Source organism: Carassius auratus, chromosome 5 (assembly GCF_003368295.1).
Source record: "Carassius auratus strain Wakin chromosome 5, ASM336829v1, whole genome shotgun sequence".
Classification (NCBI taxonomy): Eukaryota; Metazoa; Chordata; class Actinopteri; order Cypriniformes; family Cyprinidae; genus Carassius; species Carassius auratus.
This window is the reverse complement of record NC_039247.1, coordinates 11,291,453-11,318,244: the sequence shown is the minus strand read 5'-3', so window position 1 is coordinate 11,318,244 and position 26,792 is coordinate 11,291,453. Positions and strand designations below refer to the sequence as shown.

The 26,792-nt window shown below is 36.9% G+C and overlaps 3 protein-coding genes across 8 annotated transcripts; all 3 read left to right on the top strand.

Moving 5' to 3' along the window:
* Positions 1-1,997: 1,997 nt before the first annotated feature.
* Positions 1,998-11,908, top strand: LOC113075321 (disabled homolog 2-like). Of its 3 annotated transcripts, none has more exons than XM_026248022.1 (15): positions 1,998-2,174; positions 4,618-4,870; positions 4,990-5,129; positions 6,003-6,101; positions 6,214-6,345; positions 6,627-6,707; positions 7,025-7,051; positions 7,136-7,186; positions 7,285-7,347; positions 7,830-8,429; positions 9,598-9,733; positions 10,158-10,796; positions 10,884-11,101; positions 11,269-11,361; positions 11,502-11,908. In XM_026248022.1, exons 2-14 carry the CDS (start codon positions 4,738-4,740, stop codon positions 11,341-11,343), a joined length of 2,394 nt encoding a protein of 797 aa, XP_026103807.1. In that variant the 5' UTR covers positions 1,998-2,174; positions 4,618-4,737; the 3' UTR covers positions 11,344-11,361; positions 11,502-11,908. The 3 variants fall into 3 exon arrangements, with proteins under 3 accessions (XP_026103807.1, XP_026103821.1, XP_026103815.1); XM_026248030.1 differs by lacking the exon at positions 1,998-2,174 and adding an exon at positions 3,803-3,940; XM_026248036.1 differs by lacking the exon at positions 7,830-8,429.
* An 82-nt stretch (positions 11,909-11,990) lies between these two features.
* LOC113075367 (heat shock protein beta-1) lies at positions 11,991-14,504 on the top strand. The gene is made up of 3 exons (XM_026248072.1): positions 11,991-12,852; positions 13,024-13,087; positions 13,251-14,504. Exons 1-3 carry the CDS (start codon positions 12,489-12,491, stop codon positions 13,435-13,437), a joined length of 615 nt encoding a protein of 204 aa, XP_026103857.1. The 5' UTR covers positions 11,991-12,488; the 3' UTR covers positions 13,438-14,504.
* Positions 14,505-20,851: 6,347 nt separating this feature from the next.
* On the top strand, positions 20,852-23,634 carry LOC113075339 (myosin-7-like). Of its 4 annotated transcripts, XM_026248057.1 has the most exons (7): positions 20,852-21,463; positions 21,612-21,704; positions 21,844-21,907; positions 21,991-22,089; positions 22,193-22,296; positions 22,379-22,517; positions 23,010-23,137. In XM_026248057.1, the coding sequence occupies exons 1-7, from the start codon at positions 21,458-21,460 to the stop codon at positions 23,015-23,017; spliced, it is 513 nt and encodes a 170-aa protein (XP_026103842.1). In that variant the 5' UTR covers positions 20,852-21,457; the 3' UTR covers positions 23,018-23,137. The 4 variants fall into 4 exon arrangements, with proteins under 4 accessions (XP_026103842.1, XP_026103848.1, XP_026103837.1 ...); XM_026248063.1 differs by lacking the exon at positions 23,010-23,137 and having other exon boundaries at positions 22,193-22,257; positions 22,379-22,882; XM_026248052.1 differs by lacking the exon at positions 23,010-23,137 and having other exon boundaries at positions 22,379-22,882.
* The last annotated feature ends 3,158 nt before the right edge of the window (positions 23,635-26,792 follow it).

Below are 26,792 nucleotides of genomic sequence, written 5' to 3'. Positions count from 1 at the left end.
AGTCATTTTATATAGATGAGGAACATGTGCAAATACATTTCTAAATAAAATACTTCTCACAAAATAAAATGGTACCCAAATTCTGGCATTACATTCTATTTGTTCAATTCGGATGGAGTCTTTAAAATGTAAATATGCTTAAATAAGACAAACATTTATTTAAAAAACAGGTAAAAAAATATGCAATTTCTGTTTCCTCAGTTCAGTTTCACTTTAGTTCAGTTTAGTGTAAAACTAAACCTTTTTTTCTGACCATGAGATCATTGATTTCACAGGCATGTTGAAATCTCAAACAAATACTATAAGTCCAAAACTGTTTACTGGTTGCAGGCTTTTGGGAATGTGTCTGTTCATTTAGTAGATATTTATAAATGTCAGTCTTAATCCACAATGGATGTGTGTGGTTAGAAGTATTACTTGTATTTGAATTCCTTCAAATAAAATATTTGATGATGCACTCATCTAATACACATAGAGAAGTGTACTTATTCCTACTTTCAAAGTGAATGTCTATCAGCAATCTGCACATCATCTGTGCCAAATAAGCCTTCTTCACTCATCAAATTTAACCATGTCATGTCTTTGTGCATGGTCGAAGTAGAATGTTGGCCAGGCAAAGTGGAGGTCCATGAAGCCTGTTCTGGACACTACTGTTATGTGCTGAGAACCCCACTTTTTAATGTTTCAGATACTTCCCCTCAGCTCACTCAGGAAGGTGGAGAGGCATGAACTGCAATCCTCTCCTCTTTTCCTGTTTTTGGGGCACTATGGGAGACTTGTACTATGTTGGCTGTATCTACAACCTCAAAAACTACAGTAAAACTTTTTTTAAATTATTATAATTCAATCCTGCGCTTTAAGAATCTTTAAGGAACCATGAAAAAGGTTAAATAAAATGCATTATTATTATTATTAAAAAAAAGTATCAGAATGATCATTTTAGATTAAGACTTGGTCAAAACATAAATACTTGAACTTCATATGAAAATAGCCTGTAAGAGATATGGCCGGGTATTAGGCAATAGCTCGATTAGGATATAAGTAGCTTCTAAACATGCCTTAGAAAAAAATAGATAAAAAATAATTAAGATAATGATAATATTTAAAGATATGTTTGTGTAGTTTTATTTATTATTTGTTACGTTTCTCCATTCCTTCTCTTATGTCAGCAGTGTCAGCAGAGGAAGGGTTGTGAGGAAGGAAGGATGAGCTGAATTTCTTTTCTGGCTTTCAGAATGTTCTAGGGTTTCATTTAAAGGAAATCTGCACATTGCATAGTAGGCTGTGTAAATGAATGTATGTGAAATCTCATTTTCATGCGCGTAGAATAGCCTACACGGTGGACATTTAATAAAACGTTAACTCATCCCCTGCACTTTTACGTTTTCGGGTACCAGTGTAAATAAATCTAGGTTCCACTTTAAAGAGAAAAGATATTAGGTTTGAATGTATGAACATTATGCAGCGCTAAACACTCTCCTGCATTCATACTCGAAGCCGGAGTCCGCTCTTACAAAAGGTAGCTACAAAACGGACTTACAGAAACCATTATGACATGCCTGCCAGGAAATCCCTAATATAGACAACATCCAGAATCACTAAATAAAAAAGGTGAAGACAAGTCATGCTCGATCGCTTATTATATATCGATTATTTTTATGTGTTTTTCAAGACATCTCCAGGTAATGAACAAAGTAGTCTATATGAATAATGCAGTGCTATCTGACATAGTATTTTATTAGCTTATAGAAACTATTAAATATATTTTCTGACTTCTGTGATAAAAATGGAAAGTAGGAAAATGAGTATAATATATTTATGGCAACGCCCGTTTATTTTAACAAATCTTTCAGGAGAAATTTCCTTATGAAAAATATGTCGATAATAAATTGATGCAATATTATCTAGTAGAACTTTTTGCTAAAATAATTTGTGATCTTCAATTCAAGGTTGACCAATCACTAGTATTTGCATAGGTGCCGGAGATGTTATAAAGGTCGCGCTTAGGTGCGCGGTACCTGTGGGAGGCGCTCGGTAGTGGGATCAGTTTGGGGAGGCTGAGGACCGCCTGTTTGGAGGTTTCACTCGACCAAACTCTCCACGACGCTCAGTCTGCACCATTCCGAGTTTGTTATCAGCGTTTCAGGTGTGGAGCTCAAGAACGCACGATTGCGGTAAGTGACGGCCATGGCTCATTCATCCTCGTGTTACCTGTGGTTTTTTTTAGTTGTTGTTGTCTTACCTGTTACCTGAGGCAAGTACAAGTTATGAAGGGTAGCATAAGTAAAGAAACGCAGAAATGTGAAAAATGAAATCACATTTAAAAATCAAATGACTATGAACGCTTTATATTTGGTCTTATTTATGGATTTAAATCACTTCACGGGAGTAGCCTAATACAGCATTTAAACCACACGTTAAGCGAGACTAAAACAGTTTTATCAAGTGTTTTCTTATTTTAAATTTTTTTTAAAAATACCGAATAGTCTACGCAGTTATTGGCTACATTTCAATTATTTGAAAACAAAAGTAGACTATAGCCTAAAGTTAGTGTACCGTAAATTTCAGCATCAAGTGGAAAAAAAGCGTCTGCTGAAAGTCAAAACCAGGGCAAAGTCAGCTGTTCATAGTATCATGTTATACTAAAGTGTACTTATGTTTTTGTTTTTTTTGTTTTTTATTCCGTGCTAATCATCTATTAGTGATGTATTTTGTGCATGGCTAATGTGTAACTTGCATGTTTGTAATACTGCTGATGTGGAATTGTGCCTCTGTTTATGAACAGCTTCAACTGTTGCTGAATCCTCTGTTTTAATGAAACTTAACTGTTGTGACTTTTGGGTTCACTGAAGTTACTGAACAGCCAGGGCTATGAGAGGAGTCCACATATGAGCATAAACAAGCCATTATGTTGCTGCACTGAAAGGTGTTCAGTTTTTAAACGGAAGATCCCAATCTCAGACATCTGGATCTCTGAAATGTTTTCAGAACATTCAGAGGATTTTTATGGTTGTATTGTTCTAAATTATAAAAGAGTTAGAATTCCGCAATGCACTGTGCCATCATCTTCTTAGCTTGTGTGTCTTACCTGGCTCATTTGGGTTAATGTGTAGATAGTCATGAGATTTGATTTATTTGTCTGTGTATGAATATAATGCCCCTCATAACCCATGTTTAAAAGTAACTTTTATTTTTGCATTTCACTGCAAAAAAAAAGTTTATGATCGTGTGAACGTTTATCACCATTTTATTGTGTGCTTGTGTGAGACAGGATGCAGATATGCTTGAGTGCTTGTAAAGCAGAACTCATGATTGTGTCTTGCACAAGAATCTTCTGTCTGTCAGCTGCTGAGTGTCATAAAATGTTACTCTTCTAGCAGCTGAGAGTTATAATAATTCATCATAATTTTATATCATTTATATTAATCTTGAATTGTCAATTTGCATATATATATATATATATATATATATATCTCTATCTCTCTATCTCTATCTCTATCTATCTCTATCTCTATCTATCTCTATCTCTATCTATCTCTATCTCTATCTATCTCTATCTCTATCTCTATCTATCTATCTCATGGTCATACATAACCTAATAGAACTTAGTTAATTTTAAAAGAGTTTCAGATTCATTTTGTCATGGTTTTGTCTCTGCTTCTGGTTCCTGCTGCATTATGATTAAGTAAACTCATAGATAATAGATCTGAGCAAATTCGATTTTCTTCTCAAATTTATTTGAGATTCTGCCCAAAGACGAGCATTTGGGCAGTCTTGAGAATCATGGGATAGGAAATGTGTTTTTAGGGCTGATGAGCTGCTGGAAAAGGATTAACTGGTTTTAATTCCTCAACCTTTGATCTGCCCATGTTAGCTCTCTTGCCGTCTCTTTCCACTTTCTGCTGAGAAATACACTGCTAAACACTATTGGCTGCTCATGGTATGTCTTTCAGACCATTTAAATTATATTTTATCTTTGCTGAATGATCTTTCCTTCACTGAATAAGACACCGTTTTAATTTAACTGAACTGTTGGAGGATCTTATGTGACTGTGAATCCTTTGGTTGAGATGAACAGCCTTTCCATTGATCTCTGAAATTAGTCCAGATTGCCTACTGTTTTTTTTTTTTTCTAAATCTATTACATTTTGATTGATTTTATTGATTAAAAGGTGCTTTATGATTTATTGATTGTTTGGAATTGGTGAATTAAAATGAAAGGAAGGATTACTACTTTGCAACCCTGTAAAGATTTTCCCCTCAATGTAATTTTTCTATAAATCCTGTATTTCAGGAATGGGAAAACTTATTTGGCACTTTTGTTTTGTTTTGCCTACTAAGCAGGAAGTGTTTTTTTGTTTTTTTTTCCTGCTGACACAATTTCCTCTCTCTCTTTCCTCTGCCTTTCTGTCACTAACAGAATCTATGAGCCAAGTTAAAATAGTCTCAAGAGCTTTACATTTCTTGATGTGTATGTAACGAATGATGTGAATTTGCTTATGTAAATGCTTGTTTCTGTGACCTAATGTCATGAATAAGATGGACATTATAGTCCGATTTCACCTATCTCAACTATCAGCTTCTTTTGTCTATTGTCTTTTTTTTCTCTCTTTCCAGGCGCAGTGCTGAGAATGTGTGCTTGCTGAATATCCTACCTGTGTCCACTAGTTTATTTTGCCTCTCAGTTGGGTTTTGTCCCATCTTTTGCTTTCATTCTCCTGTGACGAAGCACCCACCATGTCACAGCCACCTGATGCTGAGCCCGTCACTGTGGTACCAGCTGAACCAGCAACAACTACTGAACCAGCATCAGCCACAACACCCACCACACCCGTCACCAGAACTTCATTCTGGAGGGAAAGGAGAAAAAGTACAGTCTGGCCTCCTATTTTTAATCTATTTTTAAACGAGGTTGATGCTACCTACAGCAAATTTGTTTGTTTACTTATTTACTAAATGGTAAATGATGCGCTTGTTCTCTTCCTACAGTCCCAGAGAGGACCGATGAGTTCCTGCTGGCCAGGTTTCAGGGCGATGGAGTGAGATATAAAGCCAAGCTCATTGGTGTAGATGATATCCCAGAACCCAGAGGGGATAAAATGTGTCAGGATTCCATGATGAAACTAAAGGTGCAGATCCAAGATGGTTGCCTTCATTTCTGTGCTTTTTATATGTGACAGTGGACGAAGAAAACAAGTCATAAGGGTCAATTTTCAAAACTGAGATTTATACATCATCTGAAAGTTGAAAAAATGTTAGGATAGGACAATATTTGGCTGATATACAACTATTCAAAAATTTGGAATCTGGGGGTGTAAAAAGAAAAATCACTTAAGAAAATCGCCCTTTAAATTTCTCCAAATGAAGTTTTTAGCAATGCATATTACGGATCAAAAATTGTTTTAATATAGTTACAGGGTGAGATTTACAAAATATCTTCATGGTACACGACTTTTACTTAATATCCTAATGATTTTTTGGCATGAAAGAAAAATCTATAATTTTGACCCATACAGTGTATTTTTGGCTATTGCTACAAACATACCCCAGCGACTGAAGACTGGCTTTGTGGACCAGGGTCACATATGGGGAGATATGGGGTTAAGAGATGATAAAGGTGAAGTCATGGCATTTGCCAAGTATGGTAACCCATTCTCGGAATTGGTGCTTTGCTTTTAACCCATCCAAGTGCACACACACCGCAGTGAGTAGGGAACACACACTGAACACACACCCGGAGCAGTGGACAGCTATCTGCTCCAAAACCCGGGGAGCAATTGGGGGTTTGGTCTCTTGCTCAAGGGCACTTCAGCCATGGGTACAAGAGAGTGCTGTTCATTCACTCTCCTCACCTACAACTCCTGCCAGCACTGAGACCCGAACCTGCAACCTTCTGGTTACAAGTCCGACTCTCTAACCATTAAGCCACAGCTGATGATGTTGTTGATTCTGTTAATGGTACAGATATTATTATAAAGTGCTCAGTTCTTGTTTGTGTACAGGGCATGGCAATAGCTTCTCGTTCTCAAGGCAAGCACAAGCAAAGAATATGGGTGAACATCTCTCTAACAGGAATCAAAATTGTTGATGAGAAAACTGGGGTGAGTAGTTTTGTTATATACTTCTGTAATTTGAGAGATGGATGCTTCATTTGTCATAAAATTCTGTATTGACTTTAAAGCATGCTCTGTATCCTCTCGCTCGGTCTCAAAGGTGATTGCGTATGAACATATGGTGAATAAGATCTCATTCATTGCTCGCGATGTCACTGATAACCGGGCGTTTGGATATGTTTGTGGAGCAGAGGGCCAGCACCAGTTTTTTGCTATTAAGACAGCTCAGCAGGTCAGAGTTTTTCATTCAACACAAAATACTAAATCCTAGGATAGATAACAAATCTGGGCACAGTATGACATGTTCAAGTGCATTTAAAGAAATATCTGTTAATGTATGGGGTGGAACTGACTGTTTGAATGGAAAAAGACAATGCAGGATTGTCATTCTTTAGCCCTTCTGTTTAGTGCCACTAGCAAACATTGCACACAGCTGAAAGTGCTTACAGTTGAATGGAATGGTATATAATCCAGAGTGTAAATCAAGAATGCATTTACTCTCCTCTTCAACAGGCTGAGGCTCTGGTCACTGATTTGAAGGATCTGTTTCAGCTGATCTTGAATTTGAAGAAGAAAGAGCAGGAGGCTGCACAGGTGATGCATATTTTTCTAATACTTAACAAAAATTATTTGGATTGTAGTGTGCTTTAAGTAAATGTGTCTGAAATTGAGTAATGAATTTGATGTTATATTTCACGCAAGTAGATTTGTCTAGGCTTGTCTAGATATTTGTCTGTTGGTAAGCCAAGGGGTTTTGCGTACTCGAGTCATTTACTTTTGTTCAAGCAGCTTACAAACATTGAATGCCTTAAATGAAGAAGAAAAACATAGTTTTCATAAACATTTAACTAAACTGTTTTTCCTATTAGGTTAGATGCATTTTATTGACTGAAACCTTTACTATTTTGCAGGGTGAAGGGAATGGCGCTGTGATTGTGGTGGGTATAAACATTTTGCGTGATATTTCAGTTAATTATTTTGATGTGATCCTTCATTTGTTTGTCTTGATGTTCTGTCATCAGAATGGTGGGGATGCTTTACTCCGCTTCGATGGTAAAGAAAATGCTGTGAAAGTGCGTGCTTACAACTTCTTACAAAATTGTGTTATTGAGCAGTTCAACTTGAATTCCTCAGAAAATAACCCAGAGGATGTTTTGTGTGTTATCCTCAGACTGTAGAGCAGATGGACCTGTTTGGTGATATGTCCACTCCACCTGACATACACTCTCCGACGGTAATGCCCCTAAAGTATACATTTTTGCGAAGGATCTACTGTTGATGTAGTTTCAGCAGTTTATAGAATACTTATTTTACAAAGAGCCATGATGCATGTGACTAGATTTGCTTTACTAGTATCTTTCATTAATACTTACCAAATGCATCTATCAGCCCTTATATCTCTTTTAAGGATCTCAAGCATTTGGATTGGCTCCTTTTCATAACCAAAGAAAATTTCCTCACTACCAATAATGATTTTGGGAAAATCCTGTTGGCCAGTAGATGGCACCCAAACCCAAGAAAATAGAGATCTCTTCAATTACATCCTATTACTGGTGTTTGAGACCCTTCCTATGGAAATGATCATGTTGTTAATGCTATATGATTTTAAAATCACAAAGATCAGTTTACACCGTCTTACTACTTTCTTTTATTTGTCACAGAATTGACCTTTAATCACATCTTTTTTTTTTTCTTTTTCTTTTTCCTTTAAACCAGCCTGACAGTGTTCTGCTCCTTGACTTTGCTTTTGTGATTGACAATCAAGGAAATCCTTTCATCTCATACCCATCCCCTCTCTCCAATGCACCAGATGACAAACCCGTTTCATCCATATCAGATCTTTTCCCAACTCTTAGTTCTGATCCCTTTTCTCCCTTGAATGATCAGTCAGATTCCATGTTTTCTTCTAGTAGCGAGTCTGATCTTTCTAGTTTCCTCTTGAGTGGCCCAGATCTGCAGCAAAGCCTGAGTGAAGATTCCTCTTCAAACAGTCAGCTGTTTAATGGACTGTTCAATACCCAGTTGTCACATGAAAGTAAAGTAAAGCAGCTTCCTTTAAACAATCTGAATGATGAAAACAATTGCCCCTTTAGCCAGAATCCTTTTTTGAGAACCTCAATGAACAACCCACCAATCTTACATGGGTTATACAAGTCAGGTCCTCCTGTCCTCCAAACTCCTCTATGTAATGGATCGAGTAAATCAGTGGAATTGTTTCAAACCATATTGCCAAATTCTGCTCAAAACGGAGGCTTGATAGTCCTTTGCCCCCCACCTCAAAGCTCAAAGTCTGGATGCATGCGGAGGAGAGAGAAGGTGAACATTTGACAAGAGAAACTTCAGAGTTCTCAGTCTGTATTACTGCACGTCCAAATGCTGAGAGAGACTAGAAGGACTGTTGTTTGGCATAAATGGCTGCAATTTTATCTAAAAACATTTAAAATACAGAATACATTTTTACTTTAATGTAAGGATGTTCTCACTTTTTAGAAAGGTTTGAGAAAGCATGCATGGGTGGTTTAATTTATTTTTAGAAACAGTCCTTATAGTTTGTCTTTCTAGATCACTGATAGTTGGATTTATGGGTTTTAGGGAGGTGTTTGGTGTGTGGGTTTTTTATTTTTTGCACGTTGGAAATATTGAATTAAAACCGCCACATTATCTTGTGTTGAGGTGCATGGCATTTTTGTCTTTGTCTTGTCAATGTCTTAAAAATTGATGATATACATTTTGCTCATTAAGAATGCTATTAAGTTTTATGCTAACTGACTGTGGTCCTTTTTCACAACTTAATAGAACCTTTTGTGCATCAATACTTAAATAAAAGGTCCAATTTGTTTTAACATGATTAAATTATGGATGTAAACAACAATGTCATGGCGGTCACTGAGAGCAATACTGTGACTTACGGCATGCTTCACTTTACATGACAATTGACATTTCATGAGCTCTACTCAGAAGTGCTGTTAATAGAAAATCCAACCTCAGAATGCCAGTAAATATTTTTTGTTTCCTTGTGCTTCAGTTTAAATGTGCAGGGTAAGTATGGTCAACCAAGTATCTACATGCATATCAGACTTAAAGCATTAGCACACTTCCATAATGAATGTATAATTTACTTGCCCTCCTCTTGTTCCACACCATGAGTTTCTTCTGTTGAACACAAATGAAGGTATTCTGAAAAATGTTTGGGATTTGGACAATTGAGCACCATTGACTTCCATAATAGAAAAAGTAAAACTTTTACAGGTTTGTAACAAGTGGAAGGTGAGTAAATGATGAAAATGTTTCATTCTAGAGGTGAACTAATCCTTTAACATACAAATTTGTTTTCCCATGACAAACTTGGTTATAAAATTTGGCTTTTTCTTAGTACCTTATATCTTTTTGAAATGTATGCTGTATCTTGTTTGGCACTGTAATACTAATTTTAAACCGCAGCGTAGCACTATAATGATTTTAAACAAAAATTTTGCCCCCACAGTCACCTGGAAATGACTTGTTTGGAGCTGAACTTTTTGCTCCACCAGCCCAGAAGGAGTCTCAGCCCTTAAATCAGACCTCATCCATTCCAGCAGATCTTTTTAACACCACACCATCCTCCACTGTCAATGCTCTTGGTATAATGCAGGCTTTTGGTACACTTATGAAACTGAAGTCTCTCTCTCTCTCTCTCTCTCTCTCTCGTTCTGTATAAAGACCCATTTCTACTTTGCAAGGAAAATATTCTAATACAATTTATATTTTAAATTGCGAAGACAGTGTTTTTAAAACTAAATAAACTGCTTTTATATTGTAATTTTCATGATTTCTAAAAGCAGAATGAAAACCACTTAATTTCAGTAAATGTTATCAATTTAAATAAACAATGCACATGTAAAATTGTAAGATCACCTTTTTTTCCCCCCTTTAATTTCCTCTCATAGTGCATTCTGGGTTGTTTGACTATCCAATTTCAGAGGAACATTACTGCATGTAATTTCAAACATTGTGAACATGATTTAACTTTTTGTTGTTTTTAATTCATGTAATTGTGTTCTGTAGGGTCATTGTCTCTGGGCCCCACATCGGTTGCTCAAACTCCTGGGACAGCTCCATCTCCATGGAGTCAGACTCCCACAATGTTTCCTCAAGGCGGTGTTCCTCAAGTAACTGTTCTAGGACAACCAAGCCTTTTTTCTCAACCCTCTGCTTTTGGAGGACTGCCTGCTCCTGCATGGGGGCAGCAAGGAGCTTCCCCTTTTGGTCCACCATCTGTCACTCAAGCCTGGGGTCATCCAGGAACCCCAGCACCTGGTGGGGCCTGGCCCACATCTGGTCCTGTGACCAGCCCTTTCCAACAAAACCAGTTTGCTCCCATGATGCCTCCTAATTCAGTGATGGGTATGCAGCAGAGTGCAGTGGTTCCTCCTCGACCTCCACCCCGTCCTCCGGTGAAAGAAGATCCCCCAGTGGTCAAAAGCTCCTTTACAGCTTTGGACCCCCTAGGGGAAAAGGAGAAGAAGACTGGAAAAGATATGTTTAAAAATTTCCAGATGGCTAAGCCCCAGAAAGCAGAACAAGGAACTAGTCCGAGCACCAATGGCTCATTTGACCAGTACTTTTCTAGCAAGGTTGGCTTGGCTCAGGAGGTGGCAGATCATGATGACTTTGACATAAACCAAATCTCAGTTAACTCAAATGGTATACACTTAATAAACAGATTTAACTTCAGTAACAGAGCAATGCAATTTGGATAGTTTGATAATTACATTTCCTCGTCTTGTCCAGGGACCTCCAAACTTGCTCCTCAGCAATCCCCTCGTCCAGTCCCTGTACCTCAGGGAGCAGGTCTGATCCCGACCCTGGCCCCAGCCACAGGATTTTCGGGTGCTGCCTTCACTCCTAATCCAGCCCCTGCATCCTCAAACCCAACTCTCACAGCAGGCTCAAACCTTTTTGATGACACTTTTGGAAGTAACCCTTTTGGAGCACCACCCATGAATACAGTATGTACATTTACTTAGTTTTTGAATTCTAAAAGCTTATAGTGTTGAAAAGACCGTTTTGTGTAACCCTATTTTTCTGTTTGTACGGTGTTTTGGGGATTGCACTTTTGTTTACATTTTTGAATTTATTGAATGTACTTAGTTGCCCTGTGGGTTTTCTATCACAGAGCACTCCAGCCACTCAGACTGCTGCCCTTGCAGATGCTTTTGGAGACCCGTTTAATGGAAATCCTTTTGCCTGAGAAACTTAAGCACTGTTGGTAAGAAACTATAAAGACATGCTCTTAAATACTACATTAAATGATGATTGGTTATTTTATATATTGAAAAAGTCTGAAGGAAAAATGACTTGCGGTATGTGTTAAAATAAATACTTGACCTGTTAATATACTTATTTCAGTACACTCCCACTGATCCAGTGCTACTGAGCCAGAGGACAACACAAGCACTGTAGAGTTGCAATCAGCATTCTACTACACGAGAAAGAGATGTGCCCAAAAAAACCTTTGCTTGTATTCTGTGCTTCACTGTTCACATTCCCTTTATATATCTGCTGTAGCCTCTTTCTGTGCCTTTCTAACTGATCCTTCTCCCTTCTCCAGCCCATTCACCTTAACCCATTTCAATCCCAAGTCACTCATGAAATAAGATGCACAGTTGAAGTAGGGTTTTTCTAGAGAGTGTAATAGTAAAGGAGAAGAAATGAAAGAACGAAAATGTTTGTATACATGATTGCTGTATGCAAGTATCCCGAGCATTTAAGTAAAAATGCTTAATCCTAATTTGTCATTAAAGAAAGTGAATATATATTTGGCGTTGTGTGTGTTTCTTGGTCACCTGATCTCAAAACAAAAGTAAAATCCTAACAATGGTTAGTGCCATGCAATGAATCTTAGTTTATCTGGCTACAATGTTGTTTACAAGACTGAGGAATTCTCTAGAGCTGAGATAAAGGCTGAAAGTACATACTGTTGTGCAACACAGTTGGTAACTATAGTGAAAGAAAGCGCTCCAAGATGTGACCAGACTACAGAGGCCATTAATGCAGTGACACTATTGCCAGTGTGACCATTGTCATGCGCCAAGAATTTGCCATTTCCCCTTCAGTTCTATTAATACAGAGAGGATGGCATCATTCAGTGTTTGTCAGATTGTAACACGGGGGTGAAAGATTTGCCAAGTGTCTTTGTTGATGTTTGGGACTGGATAACTGGATAATTTGGGATAAAGATTTAATAGAAAAGAACCGTATAAAAGAAGGGAGCAGCAGCTTTCTGTAGCGTTTCACAAGTTGGCTAATCGGATTTACTGTTGTTGTATCCGCATCGGACATTGAAAATTTCCAAAACCTCCCGGGTGTTTTTCAATTTTGAAATTGTGTTTAAAGATGCCCCGTCCTTTATTTCAAAGAAATGGTTGCTGGGACCCTCTTCAGGAAAAGACACAAAACCTTTTCACCCAAAACACCGACCTCCCCTGTTTCCTCGAACCAGATGAGGTTAGCTGGATCGAATCGGCAAGGAAAAGACTGGGGATTTCAACCTGGCCAGGATCTATGCGTTTACCTCTCTTCAGCTCTTTGTGCATGGAGATTCCACCTAAATCATGTACTGGATCAGAAGGACGGGTTTCTGAATCTGTGTGTGAACAAATGAAAGGACAACAAACCTGGAAAGTGTGTCTTGATGTCAGTCCGTTTTCTCCAGAGGAGATAAACATCAAAACCAAGGAGGGATATTTGGAGATAACCGGTATGATGAACTTCATATGCCTGGCTTTTTTCTGTGTTGAAGAATTTCTAATGCACTGTGTATATATGTAAATGTAACCAGCGTATGCAATGACATCACATCCTGATCCTGCAGATCACATTTCTTAGAGACTTCAATGACATGTTCTTCAGTATCTGTTTTCTTTCACAGGTAATCACGAGGAAAGGCAGGAAAATCACAGGTTGATCTCAAGAAGCTTTACAAGAAAATACAAGTAAGGGAGTTTTTGGTTTGTTCTTTTATTTTCAGTTTGTGTTCTCATAGTAACTTGTGTATTTAAAAAAGGGTTACATTTATAAATCTTGTATTAAAGCTGTACAGAATGTACAGTGTTATTCTATCATAACTCATTTAATTTCTCTTGTGTAATTCTTTAGGCTTCCAGCTGACTTAGACCTGAAACAGATCAACTCCATGCTCTCTCCAGATGGTATACTCTCAGTTGAGGCCCCATTGCAAGGCTCTAATATCAGTATCCCTGGAGAGATTATCATCCCTATTCACATGATGGACAAACAGTTACCTGCAAAATCAGATGAGCTGTGCCTAACTGGTAACAAGTAATGTACAGTTCTAGTTAAGGGTTAGGCATAGCCCATTTGATTTAACGTTTATGTGTTGAAAGTAATGAATGTGTTAACCTTTTGCTTTTGATAGCTAACATTAGAAGAGTTTGTAAATACTGGCTTTGCATGAAAATATTTATCTTGTAATGAATTATTACCAAACATGACTGAAGATATAATATGCTAAATTGATGAGTTCTGCTGTTACTTTGGTTTAAATACCATTATGGAATTAACACAATTTGTGCTGTATAAGAACTCTATATAAGATAACCACTCCTAAATGTAACTAGTTAGTACTTAAGAGAGATTTTATTTTACAGTAAACTCTTTCTCGGGCTAGAAAGAAAGAAAAAGGGCTTCATACTCGAGCTTGTGTCATGTCATGCCAGGACTATGCTTTTTGAATTTAAGAGGCTATTTTGGTACACCTGTTTTGAGAATGGTGGAAATAATATATAAAATAAAGTTATGTAAATGTAATGAACAAGAGACTCTGAACCGAAAATGTCTGGGAAAATCATTAAATCGTTAAAGAACTAAATCTGATCATGCAGCTGAGTAGCGCTTCAGGCCACATCCTCTAGATGGTGCTGGTATCTAAAGCTGTAGAGCTGACACCAGATTCTCTGTGCTTTTAACTTGAATAACGTCACACTACCGCACTGCTAGTTGGGCAGGTCCTGACGCAGTCCGTTATGAAACCCAAAGCCTTCCTTCTTTGGTTTCATTCTTGGGAAGTTTAGATGTATGGAGGCAGGTTTCTCCTAGTCTCGCGTAGCCAGACCTTCAGCCAATGGTCCGTGGACGTGACGTCTGAAGCTGGGTCTAGGTTTCTCCTTACCTCCACAGTTTTACCTTGACTATTTTTGTATGTGTTCCACAGCTTTCATCACATTACTCGGGAGCAGTCATCAAATGACATGTCTCAGTTACACTAGGCTTGGTAAAAACAGCAATGTGTTGACAAATGCTCAGTATTTTTACCTGTTACCTTGATTTAGTTATAAGTTGACCAGATGATGTATTTTTTTTTACTCAAAGATCTGTTTTGCTGAAGGATAATCAAGCATATATATATATATATATATATATATATATATATATATATATATATATATATATATATATATACTTGATTAGGGCCAAAAACAGCTTTATATCTGTCATTCCTTGCTGAGGTATTTTACACAATCAAATTACGGTGTGTTAAAGTGAAGTAATTAGTAACCTGACAGTGAATATTTCATTATTTAATGAGTCAGTTATGACTTAATGCATCATCAGTTGTATTTAACAGAGGTTGAGCCTATTAAAATTCGTATGATGATTGCGGTTAGTACATGGAAGATTAAATTAAGTGATGGAATTGTAGATATACACCATATAACACCAGGGCATGTAGAACCGGCACTTGGCACCATCATTTAACTTACTGAGTGCACACATGGTGGACATGCCAGAAATATGGCCCAGGGAGTCTCCAATTACACGACAAGTGTTAAGATATTCAGGAGGAAAGAGGGTGTTGAAATAGTGATAATGCCAGGGAGCTCTGCAGGGGCCACTCTCCACCGTCCGCGGAATGAGCAAGTGTAATGAGTGAATGAAGATTTATGGCATAAAAAAAGATTTGTTTGTCAACGTTCACAATTCAGTGTTACATGCACAATGAAAATATGTGAACATATCTGTTATTTGCATATAGGGCAATCAAGTTGGTGTTTTAGGTGTGTGTGCGTGAAGTTTCATTTATAGTATTCATCTTACATTTGTTCAGAAGATTAAAAAAATGCTTCTCAATAGTTGGCATGACATTGACTCTTAACGTTATCTGTAGAATATTACTCCCTGGACTGTAGCATATAAATGACCCTGAATTAATGTTGTTCTTGCCAAAGATTGTTTCTGTCAGTTTAAAAAAATATTGTATGGGGATTTTCCATGATATTCTTCATTGGAAATAAATAATACAGTTTCCTTTATAGCATTTGCAAAGTAAAGTTACCTTTTAATTTGGTTAACTAAGTTTCTGTGTCTCTTACTCACTTCCTACAGCCCTAAATTACTAAAAGCTATGCATGCTGAGAATGTGCAGGGCTCAGCGCTACATTCATTTGCCCAGCTATAAAAAAATCAGGCAAATGTTATGCTAGTGTTGACGTCAGTTCCTTAGTGAATGAGGCCATTCAAAAAAGTCAGTACTTAAGTCAAATTCTATGTATTTTCCATTATATAACAAATAAAAGTGGTAGGCCTATATAAAAAAATATTTTGTGCATATTTTAAACAAAACATTTCAAAAAGTGGTTTACAATGATTAAACAATACATCTGCTATTAGATATGCTTATTTGTACATTATGTTTGTCAAATGTTAGCGGAACATTAATGTGATGAACTACACCTGTGGTTATATTTCTGTCATTTGAATGTTAGTTCTCCAACATTTTCTGTAAGTTAAAATAAATAAATAAATAGTAGACCAACATTTGACACTACAATATAAATAACACTATCAACAACATATTAACATTAAGACATTACAAAATAATAAATATTAAGGCAATATATTTCCAAAACCTTTTCTCATCACAAATACTTAGTCAGAAAAAAAAACACACAATATCCAGTAAAGATGGCATATAGGCATAGTGATGACAAAGCCAAGCAGTTCTACATCTCCTTGACATTTAACATTAATAAGAACTAATCTTTGTGTGATTAAGCCCGTCCTGTTTTCAGTCTCACTGGTGTATCATAGTACATCTGTTGACATTCCATGCATCTTTTTAGGTAGTGTTGAATGTCAACAAAACTAATCAATTGAAAAGTAACATATATATATAAATCTAAACTTTCATATATATCTAAACTTAACAGACAAACAATGAAACACAAGTAGGCCTACAGTATTTATGTTCCGGAAGAAAATGACATTTGCAGTAGTTCGTCTTTTCCATCTTCAGAATGATTGTCAGCACCGAGTGCTTCACCTGACCAATTCCTTTGACACACATTCATGCCATATTATACATGAGTTATCCTATGTTTAACTTCTGCTTGGCTGGCAGAACAAATCCAATATAAGGCGGTACATGCAAGCCCTGGCGACTGTTCAGGGGTCTCATTTATAAAAGTTGCATACGCACAAAATGGGCATAGAAATATCCGTACGCAATTTTCCACGCACATATCGTGATTTATAAAAAATATATATACGGACATTCTAGACCATGCATCGACCAACGATTTTAAACTCCGTTTTCATGTTGAAATATAATTTTACATCAAATATTCCACTCGCATTAAAGGAGATAAACACTGAAATTACACAGCCTAATTTTACAAACAAAATAATTACATAATTTTATTATCAATAAAGAGAATCTTCCTGTGATGTTTTAATGGCAGCGAGGGGTGCTAGTGCACAATAATTAATATTTCAACTAAATTACAGATCTGTTTTGAGAAAAACTTTAGCAAGAGCAATAATCCATGATGCGCACTTTATATCGATATTATGGCGGACACTGCTGGATTCATAAAGAAAGCTGGATTCGGGGGTCGAACGCTCCATTGTCTGGTTTGAATATGCTGTGCAATGAAAATTACTGTACAACCACCAGGGGTGAATCTACGGCTACCTGCTACCACAAAATTATCACAGAATAAAATATAAATGTAAGCAGAGTTTCATCTGCTAGTTTCATGGCAAAAACACGTCTTTTAATAAACTGTGCACGCGCACGAAGTGTAGAACTGTCAAATTATTCTTATGAACCGGATCTTTTTTAATCAAAACTACAAAGTGCTGCCCAGTTCAGTAACGAATTGTTTTTACTTTTGTTCGTGAATCAGATAATTACTGCTTTTCAAGTAGCCTAACTCAGAAGTCCTCTCAGAAATCTAACCCTGTCTGGATATGTCTGAGATTCATAATTGTTTGGTGATCCGAATCTCCGACCGTTTGCTCCACTTTCATCATGGATATAAGCCGTAACAACAACAACAAGAAATCAATAAGAAGATGCCGATAATCACTAATCAGAATCTCTGCATCCTAAAAACGGAGAGAGGAGAGAGTTGGGCCAGTCATCTGGGGTTTTATACTTAGGCCTACACATACAGCATAATTACAGTACAGTTCCTGTAAATTAGATAATGGAAATTTCACTATTCTATGTGTACAGTAAACTGTAGCAGTTTGTCAAATTTTATTTGTAACCATTTTTTATGCATTTTTGCAGAACTGAGAAATGACTGCCTAGCAATATAGCTAGTCTTGTGTCAGGAGACCAATAAACTGCTACTGTATAATGAAATTTGGCCAGATGTGCAGGATGCTAAGTTTACAATTTAAAAAAAATATATATATATATTTTTATATATATATAAATATTTTACTGCTCTGTATTGTGGTGCATGTCAAGTTAATTGCTGAATTTTTACATCTGTTTATGTAATTTAATTTATGAATGCTGTAATAGACTGTATACTGTTATGTATGCCGCTTACAAACAAAATCTTTACTTGTCACACAATTTTTGAAAGCTGACATTCAAACAGCAGAAGCACACACCAAATCTGCAAAACCATACACTAATTCTCGGCCTTTGACTCAGTTTTCAATTTCATAAAACACTTTTTCCGGAACATAACACACAATTCTTCTAATTAATATTATGGCAGATTGTGTTTGCAAATGTTTGCCTTTGAGATATTTTTGATATTTTGAATGCAGTGCATCATTTAGCAAGAGATGTAAGGCATTTTGTTCTTGGATTTGTGTGACGTTTTGAAAAAAAGAGGCAAAGTTTTAAAAATGTAAGCAGTTGAAAAAAACAAAACAAAGAAAAACTAATAACTAGGTTGAAAAGTTTGAAAGACAAATTTATGCTAGCTTGTCTTAAAGCCTTGTAAAGTAAAAAGTAAATGGAATCGTATCAGACAATACACTGCAATAAATATAGGCCTATCCACTAAAATAGCTAAAGTATGTTCGTCTTATCAGCAAAACTGCAAAATTTTAATTTTATTTTAATTGTGTAAAACAATTGGAATGCTATTTGGCATGTGCAAAGGAATGTGATCAACTAAAATATATCTGTTTTTATGGATGTATTCATATATTTATTATAAAACATAACAAGGATACTTGCACAAATGGCATTATAGTCTATATCTCATATTTCCTTAATGTCTCGGTGTTAAACTTGGTGTCACCTGCATGGGAATTTGCATGGAAATGATATGCAGATGAGGTTATGCATAGCAAAACTAGGCGTTGTAAGCTCCATATGGTGATTTCAGGGAGGAGTTGTGGAGATGCACGTATGCACAGTCTTCCCCTGGCTGAAAATTATAAAGAGATTTTTTTTTGTGCAGGTTCTGGCGTAGAACGTCTGGTTTTATAAAGCTGATTTTGTGCATACAAATGAATGAAATCTACGGAGAGTTTTATAAATGACAATGAGAACTCTAATTTCTTCATGCATTACTGATCGTCATTGGTTGGTGCAAATACACTTACAATAGATTATGATTAGATGAAAATGGAGAAACAGATGACTAAAACAGAAACAGATTTACATTCAAGTTTCTTTTTTATTATTACTTAATGTGAGATATGAAAAGAGATATCACATAAATGTATGGTACGATTACTTTGCTAATGAAGTGAAGATCAAACTGGAAACATGAATTTTAAATCTATCACAGGGGTGCTGGAAAAACGTCACTAGTGGGAAGGAAAAGAGATAAACAAAATTTATGTTGGTAATAATAACAACAACAACAACAACAACAACAACCATTTTTCATTTCTAATTCATGGATCATTTATTATTTGTTTGTCAAGTAGTAGTGCAGTTAAATTTGCATACATATTTCAACATTGCCATTAAATGGTATATGGATATTAATGACAATATGGATTGTGTGTTTTATCTTACCTTCTACCCCCCACCCACCACATCCCCAAAAACTATAATAAAATGTGTATAGTAATGTGTTTTCCTGTAAATAAATAAATAAGATCGTCTCTTCATTGCAGTGAGCCGCCACCATGAGCCAGGGCTGCCGTTTTCCTTCGTAAGCCTGAGAAGGAGAGAATCGAGGCTCAGAACAAACCATTTGATGCCAAGACTGCCTGCTATGTGGTTGATGATAAAAAACTGTACGTCAAGGGAACCATCAAGAGCAAAGACGGTGCCAAAGTCACTGTTATTGTGAATGACACTAAGGAGGTGGATTTTTTTACATTCCACGAAATCATTTACATATTTAATTTGAAAAAAAATTCTGGTCTATCAAATATCTAATGGATCAAATTTATAGGATAGAGTCAGCCTGATCTCACAATCAAAACGTACATATTTAGACGTAAATTAAAACTGTCCAATACGTATGTGCCTTTACGTATTTACAGTGTCATTAACGTATTATCTGGACGTAATTATAGGTTCGATACGTATCGAAATTTACGTAAAAACAACCTCAAATACGTACAGATGGAACGTGTTCTCTGACCAGTCAGTTATCCATAGAAATTTGCTCATGAAGCTGTTTTTCAATGCGTATTGGATTAAATTTTTTTTTTTTATATTTATGTATATTTTCCCTTTATATATATATATATATATATATATATATATATGGATAAATGTAGGATCCCTTTACCTCACCCGAACCTAAACCTACCCATTTTATACAGAATGTTAAAAGAATAAAACATAATAAAACACAATTTTTGTAAAAATATAACATTAAAACGTTATTTTGAGCCACTAACGTTAATCTTACACCTACCCCTAAACCTACTCATAACCATTTCTTAAAACTACATAACGTTACTGTTATAAATAAACAAATAACAGACAAACAAACATAATGTTAATCATTTATTTTTTGCGAAAAAATATCAAAAGTGGAACCAAAAGTAGTTTAAATGATAATGAGTTCCAGTCGCAGTCCTCTCTGGAGTAATAGTTTTTATAGGGTACAGAGCAGAATTTAATTTATTAATCCGTGAAATTATGAATCTGTCTTCTCTCCGTCAAGGCACACTGGCTCCAAAGAGTATAGAAGTTACTTCTATACTCTTTGCTGGCGCAGTACTGATTTCAAATGTCTATCAACTGAAACACGACATGTTGCAATCTGTGACGAATTATGTGAAAACCAATGAGAGTTCGTTATCAGTGCCGTAAACCATGTCGTAACGTTCCTGTGGCGCAGGCGCACTGGCGAATCATAACGAGCGCGGGCTTTGACTGTGACGGACGCTGTTGCTTAGAATGAAGATGAAGATCGATTGATATGGATATGTTCCTTGCAAACATCTGGATTCTAAAGATATGGAGTACAGCAAACATATAAAATGGATGTGATTTGTAATTTTATGCTGTGCTTTTGTGTATCTATGGTTTGCAGCATGCACAGAAATGTTATTTCCTATTAAGTAGATGAGAAACTACTTTCAATAAAAACATTTATTGATATGACAATTAAATACAACAGATTTAAATAATTAAAGCCACATTCCTATAAATTCACACTTTACGTTTGATTACGTTTTTTTTAGCTGCTAACACGTAAGTATATGTACGTTTTACTGCTATAAATACGTTTAAATAGTACGTTTTTATGTGCATGAAAACGTAAGTAAATGTACGTGTGGTAGAACCACATTTAACGTAAAAATACGCACGTATTCTCATAAGATCAGAGTTGCTAAGGAGGAGGATGTCACCTCACATCTTCTCTGAAATAAAACAATTGCTGAAACATTATTACCTTTGGATTTACAGTATCTAGCCTACTATTAGAGATTTTGAGAACAGTTCTATTTTGCTCTGGTGTAACTTCTGTGTGTCTTATTATCTTCTGTCTTCTCATCTTTAATAAACCAGTGGAGAATCTGGTGCTGGAAAGACTGTGAACACCAAACGTGTCATCCAGTACTTTGCCACAGTTGCAGTTCAGGGTGATAAGAAGAAAGAGCAGACTCCCGGCAAAATGCAGGTATGAGATACAAAACAAATATATTATGCTGAAAGATTGTGAATTACAGTCATCTCGCACAATACATGATATGTGAGTTTGAGAAATGCCTGCAAACAGTGTTTAGACATAAAACAGAAAATTAATAACAATCTTTCAAACATCACAGGGCTCTCTTGAAGACCAGATTATTGCTGCCAACCCTCTGCTCGAGGCTTATGGTAATGCCAAGACTGTGAGAAATGACCACTCCTCTCGTTTTGTAAGTTCACCACTTTATATTTACATACAGTACAGTTGGACAATTTTGTTTAACAAAAATTCTATACAGTTTTTTATGAACTGTTTTAAAAGCTGGCTTTTGCACACTAGGAACTCAAAAGTTATTTTGTTTCTAACAGGGTAAATTCATCGGAATTCACTTCAGTACATCAGAAAAACTGGCTAGTGCTGACATTGAGACATGTAGGTGGACATGATTTCATTTACCCATCCTGCACGTTTGTCTTTGTCACTCTTCAGATGATTGTGACCTATTCTCTCAACAGATCTGCTGGAGAAGTCTAGAGTGACATTCCAGCTTCCAGATGAGAGAGGCTACCACATCTTCTACCAGATGATGACCAACCACAAGCCTGAGCTGATTGGTAGATGCACATAATGCATTCAGTGTATCAATGCTTGATAATAATTATTGTGAAATACTTAAAAACAACAACAATAATAGTAAATGCTCTGTGTGTTTTACAGAAGTGACGCTCATCACCACCAACCCCTATGACTTCCCCATGTGCAGTCAGGGTCAGATCACAGTGGTAAGCATTGATGATAAAGAGGAGCTGATGGCTACTGATGTGAGTCAATGCTGTGTGAATATGAACATATTCTATATAAATATAACTGATCAATGAGCTTATTCTTCTCTGTAATTTCCAGTCTGCTATTGACATTCTGGGCTTCAGTAATGAGGAGAAGATGGGCATCTACAAATTCACTGGAGCTGTGTCCTATCATGGTAACATGAAGTTCAAGCAGAAGCAGCGTGAGGAGCAGGCTGAGCCTGATGGCACAGAGGGTGAGACTAAATAATACCAATGTTTGTCATCATGCAAAAACGAACATCAAAAAATTCCCTCCTGTTTTTTTTTTTTTATATATACATATGTATGACATTTAAAGTGAAGGAAGTATTGTTTTGACCTAAATAAAACTAAGTGGCTTAAGAAAAAAAATAAAATAATCAGTTATTCAATTTAAACCATCCAATACAACATCCGCTCATTCATGAATGTCAAACACTGGCCATGGATGAAAGTTTACTACAAGATTAAGCCTCTGCTGAAGAGTGCTGAGACTGAGAAGGAGCTGGCAACCATGAAAGAGGACTTTACAAAATGCAAAGAAAATCTTGCCAAGGCTGAAGCCAAAAAGAAGGAGCTTGAAGAGAAGATGGTGGCACTGCTGCAAGAGAAAAATGATCTGCAGCTGCAAGTGGCTTCTGTGAGTTTTTTCCTAATTGAATTAACTGAATTTTGGGTCCATTAAAAATAGCAATGTGGTTTCTCAGGAAGCTGAGAATCTCTCAGATGCTGAGGAAAGGTGTGAGGGTCTGATCAAGAGCAAAATCCAGCTGGAAGCTAAGCTCAAAGAGACAACTGAGAGACTGGAGGATGAAGAAGAAATCAATGCTGAACTGACAGCCAAGAAGAGAAAACTTGAGGATGAGTGCTCTGAGCTAAAGAAAGACATTGATGACCTGGAGCTGACCTTGGCTAAAATGGAAAAGGAGAAACACGTCACTGAGAATAAGGTTGGATTTAATATCTATTTTATATGTTTATATATAATATTCATTGTTGGAAAAAATAAGCTCATTTGAAACAAAAATCCCTCAGGTCAAGAACTTGACTGAAGAAATGGCATCTCAGGATGAGAGCATTGCCAAACTTACAAAAGAGAAGAAAGCTCTCCAAGAAGCACATCAGCAGACCCTGGATGATCTTCAGGCAGAAGAGGACAAAGTCATCACCCTGACCAAATCCAAGACAAAACTTGGTTTTTGATGTACCTTGGAGAGGTATATCCAAGTTCTAGAACAACATATGCTCCCATCCAGACATTGTCTCTTTCAGGGAAGGGCTTGCATTTTCCAACATGACAATGCCAGGCCACATACTGCATCAATTACAACATCATGGCTGCGTAGAAGAAGGATCTGGATACTGAAATGGCCAGCCTGCAGTCCAGATCTTTCACCCATAGAAAACATTTGGTGCATCATAAAGAGGAAGATGCGACGAAGAAGAAATAAGACAGTTGAGCAACTAGAAGCCTGTATTAGACAAGAATGGGACAACATTCCTATTCCTAAACTTGAGAAACTCGTCTCCTCAGCCCCCAGACGTTGGCAAGGCAAGGCAAGTTTATTTATATAGGACATTTCGTACACAATGGTAATTCAAAGTGCTTTACATAAAAGAAAGTAAAAATAGTAACAAAAATAAAACAAGCCATTTTTAAATGATTTAGTTACTGATTTGTTACTGATTTGACATGACTACTGAAACTAAGGTCTGTCTCCAGAATCACACCAAGATTCCTGACTTGATTTTTAGTTGTTTGACCCCTAGAGTCAAGGTATGCATTCACCTTGAACACTTCATCTTTGTGTCCAAATGCAATGACTTCAGTTTTTTCCTTATTTAACTGAAGATAGTTCTGGCACATCCAACTATTAATTTCATCAATGCATTGGCAGAGGGAGTCAATGGGGCTGTAGTCATTTGGAGATAAGGCTAGGTAAATCTGGGTATCATCAGCATAGCTGTGATAGGCAATTTGGTTCTTTCTCATTGTGGCGAGTGGGGCGGGGCCGAGAGGCGTGGGAACGAGGAGTGAGGCCAGGTGTAGTGATTGGAGATGAGCTACACCTGGCCTCACTCCTCGTTCCCACGCCTCTCGGCCCCGCCCCACTCGCCACACTCATTATTTGACTTAGTGGAAGCATATAAAGCCAAAAAAGAGCGGCGCAAGAATTGAACCTTGTGGGACTTCGCATGTCATGGACGTCCACTTAGACTTATGCTCTCCTATACTCACATAATAGCCTCTCCCTTCTAAGTATGATCTGAACCATTTGAGTACCATCCCAGAAACCCCGACCCAGTTTTCCAGTCTCTTTAGTAGTATGTTATGATCGACAGTGTAAAACGCAATTCACTGTTTATTATCTTAATGAGTGCTGTCTCTGTGCTGTGATGCGGTCGGAAACCAGATTGAAAATTGTCCAGGTATCCATTTGAGTTTAAGTATTTGTTTAGCTGATTAAAAATGACCTTTTCTATAATTTTGCCTATAAAAGGAAGATTAGATATTGGTCTAAAATTGCTCAAAATTGTGTTATCAAGATTGGTCTTTTTCAGGAGGGGCTTAACAACTGCAGTTTTTAGGGAGTTTGGAAATGTCCCAGAAAGAAGTGAGGCATTCACCACTTCTAAGAGATCTGCTTTTTAGCAGTCAAGCACACTTTTGAAAAAAGATGTTGGAAGTGTGTCAAGTCAACAGGTTGACGATTTTAGTTGCTGCACTATGTCTTCCAGAATTTTGCTGTCAATTGTTTCAAAAATAGACATACTGTAGTATCTTTTTGATATTGTGGCCGAATCTGTCTGACCTCTGCATTACTTTATGTGCTAATCGCCTTCCTGATATTGATGAACTTCTCAGAAAAGAAAGAAGCAAACTCATTGCATTTGCTGTCTGAGAGCATTTCACTGGGAATCTGACTTTGGGGGTTTGTCAGTCTCTCAACAGTGGCAAAAAGAGTACAAGTGTTATTTAAGTTACTGTTTATAAGGTTTGAGAAGAAATTCTGTCTAGCTGTGGCTAGTTTCACATTAAAAGCATGAAGGCTGTCTTTACAGATGCTATAGTGAATTTCAAATTTCGTATTTCTCCACATCCGCTTGGCTTTTCTGCATTGTCTTTTCATAGTCTGAACTGCTGTTGATCTTCTCCAAACTGATTTCTGTCTGTTTGTTTTCTTACTGACTCTTATTGGTGCAATATCATCAATAACATTTCTTAAAGAGCCAGTAAGATGAAAATTCTAAGCTTCCTATCACTGTTTATAAGAAAACAAAATATAATTTTAAAATAACCTCAATTCTCAGAGATCCCCAAACGGTTCGCGCGAAGCTGTTCAAAAGATTCAGTTTCCTTAAACCCCACCTTTCGGTAGCATATTGTGTTCTGATTGGTCAACTGACATAGTCAGGTTTGATTGGTTGTTTCGCACACACCTCCACGGTAAACTATGCGTTAGCATCTGTTTGGGGTGAATTATGTCTTATTCCTCTCATCTCGAAGCAAACAGTAAAATAAAAAAAACTTGAACAGTCTCGCTGCTTTTTCTTCTGTGTGGGTGTATTCAAGCCGCGCGCTTCAGTTTGAATCTGAATAGCGCGGGGGCGTGGTCACATATAACGAAGGGAGACATGAAAAACAGACATAGCGTTGTTTTCATATGTATTACTTTATCACAGAATATCTGTTTGGCTGCACTTGTTTAGTTTTAAAGTAGACATGTCAAGCTTTCTATAGATATCTCTCTCATGTCTCTTCGTTGAGTATTCACAGAGTTACACTTCATTTTAATGACGTGTTTGTACATGACGATCAGCGCAGACAGGCTGCAGACAGCACACATACTGATAAGACGCTCGGGAGAAAACGGACACATAACTTCATAATCATACTTCGCGTTATGATTCGGAGATGCTCGTTGTTCTAAATAAATTTGGTAATGAACCCTCTTTTATGGCCAAAAATCCCGCTGTACTCACCGAGATTAGAAAAGCAGTCATCAGTGAAATGTTGTGAACAGAACAAAAGGGATTTGTTGTACTGCTCTGGTATTGTGGTAAAAATAAATTTTAGCCATTGGTTCTTCTGATTTTCATTCTTTGGCAGTGAAAATAAAACAAACTTGCCTTTACAATTAAAAACACACTGTCTCCTCGACATGATGATATCACACCAACCAGAGCGTCTGTGCGTGGGGGGTGGGGCAGTTCAGAGTTCCGTTTCTCCCAAGATGGTAGGCGGAGATTATTATGCAAAGTGTTCCTAGTGACGTACATAGAGATGAGCAAAAGATTTTACATCCATAACGACTCGTTTCAGCGATTCAGAGTCGACTCCTTACTTTAGAAGCCAATAACTTTATAAATCGTGTACTTTTTGGTTTAATTACTTTGCACATTGTTTACACTGATGGACAGCTACATCATACACTGTAATACAGGCAATTTTTTATTTCCCATCTGTGTGGCTCTTTAACTTTTGAGTT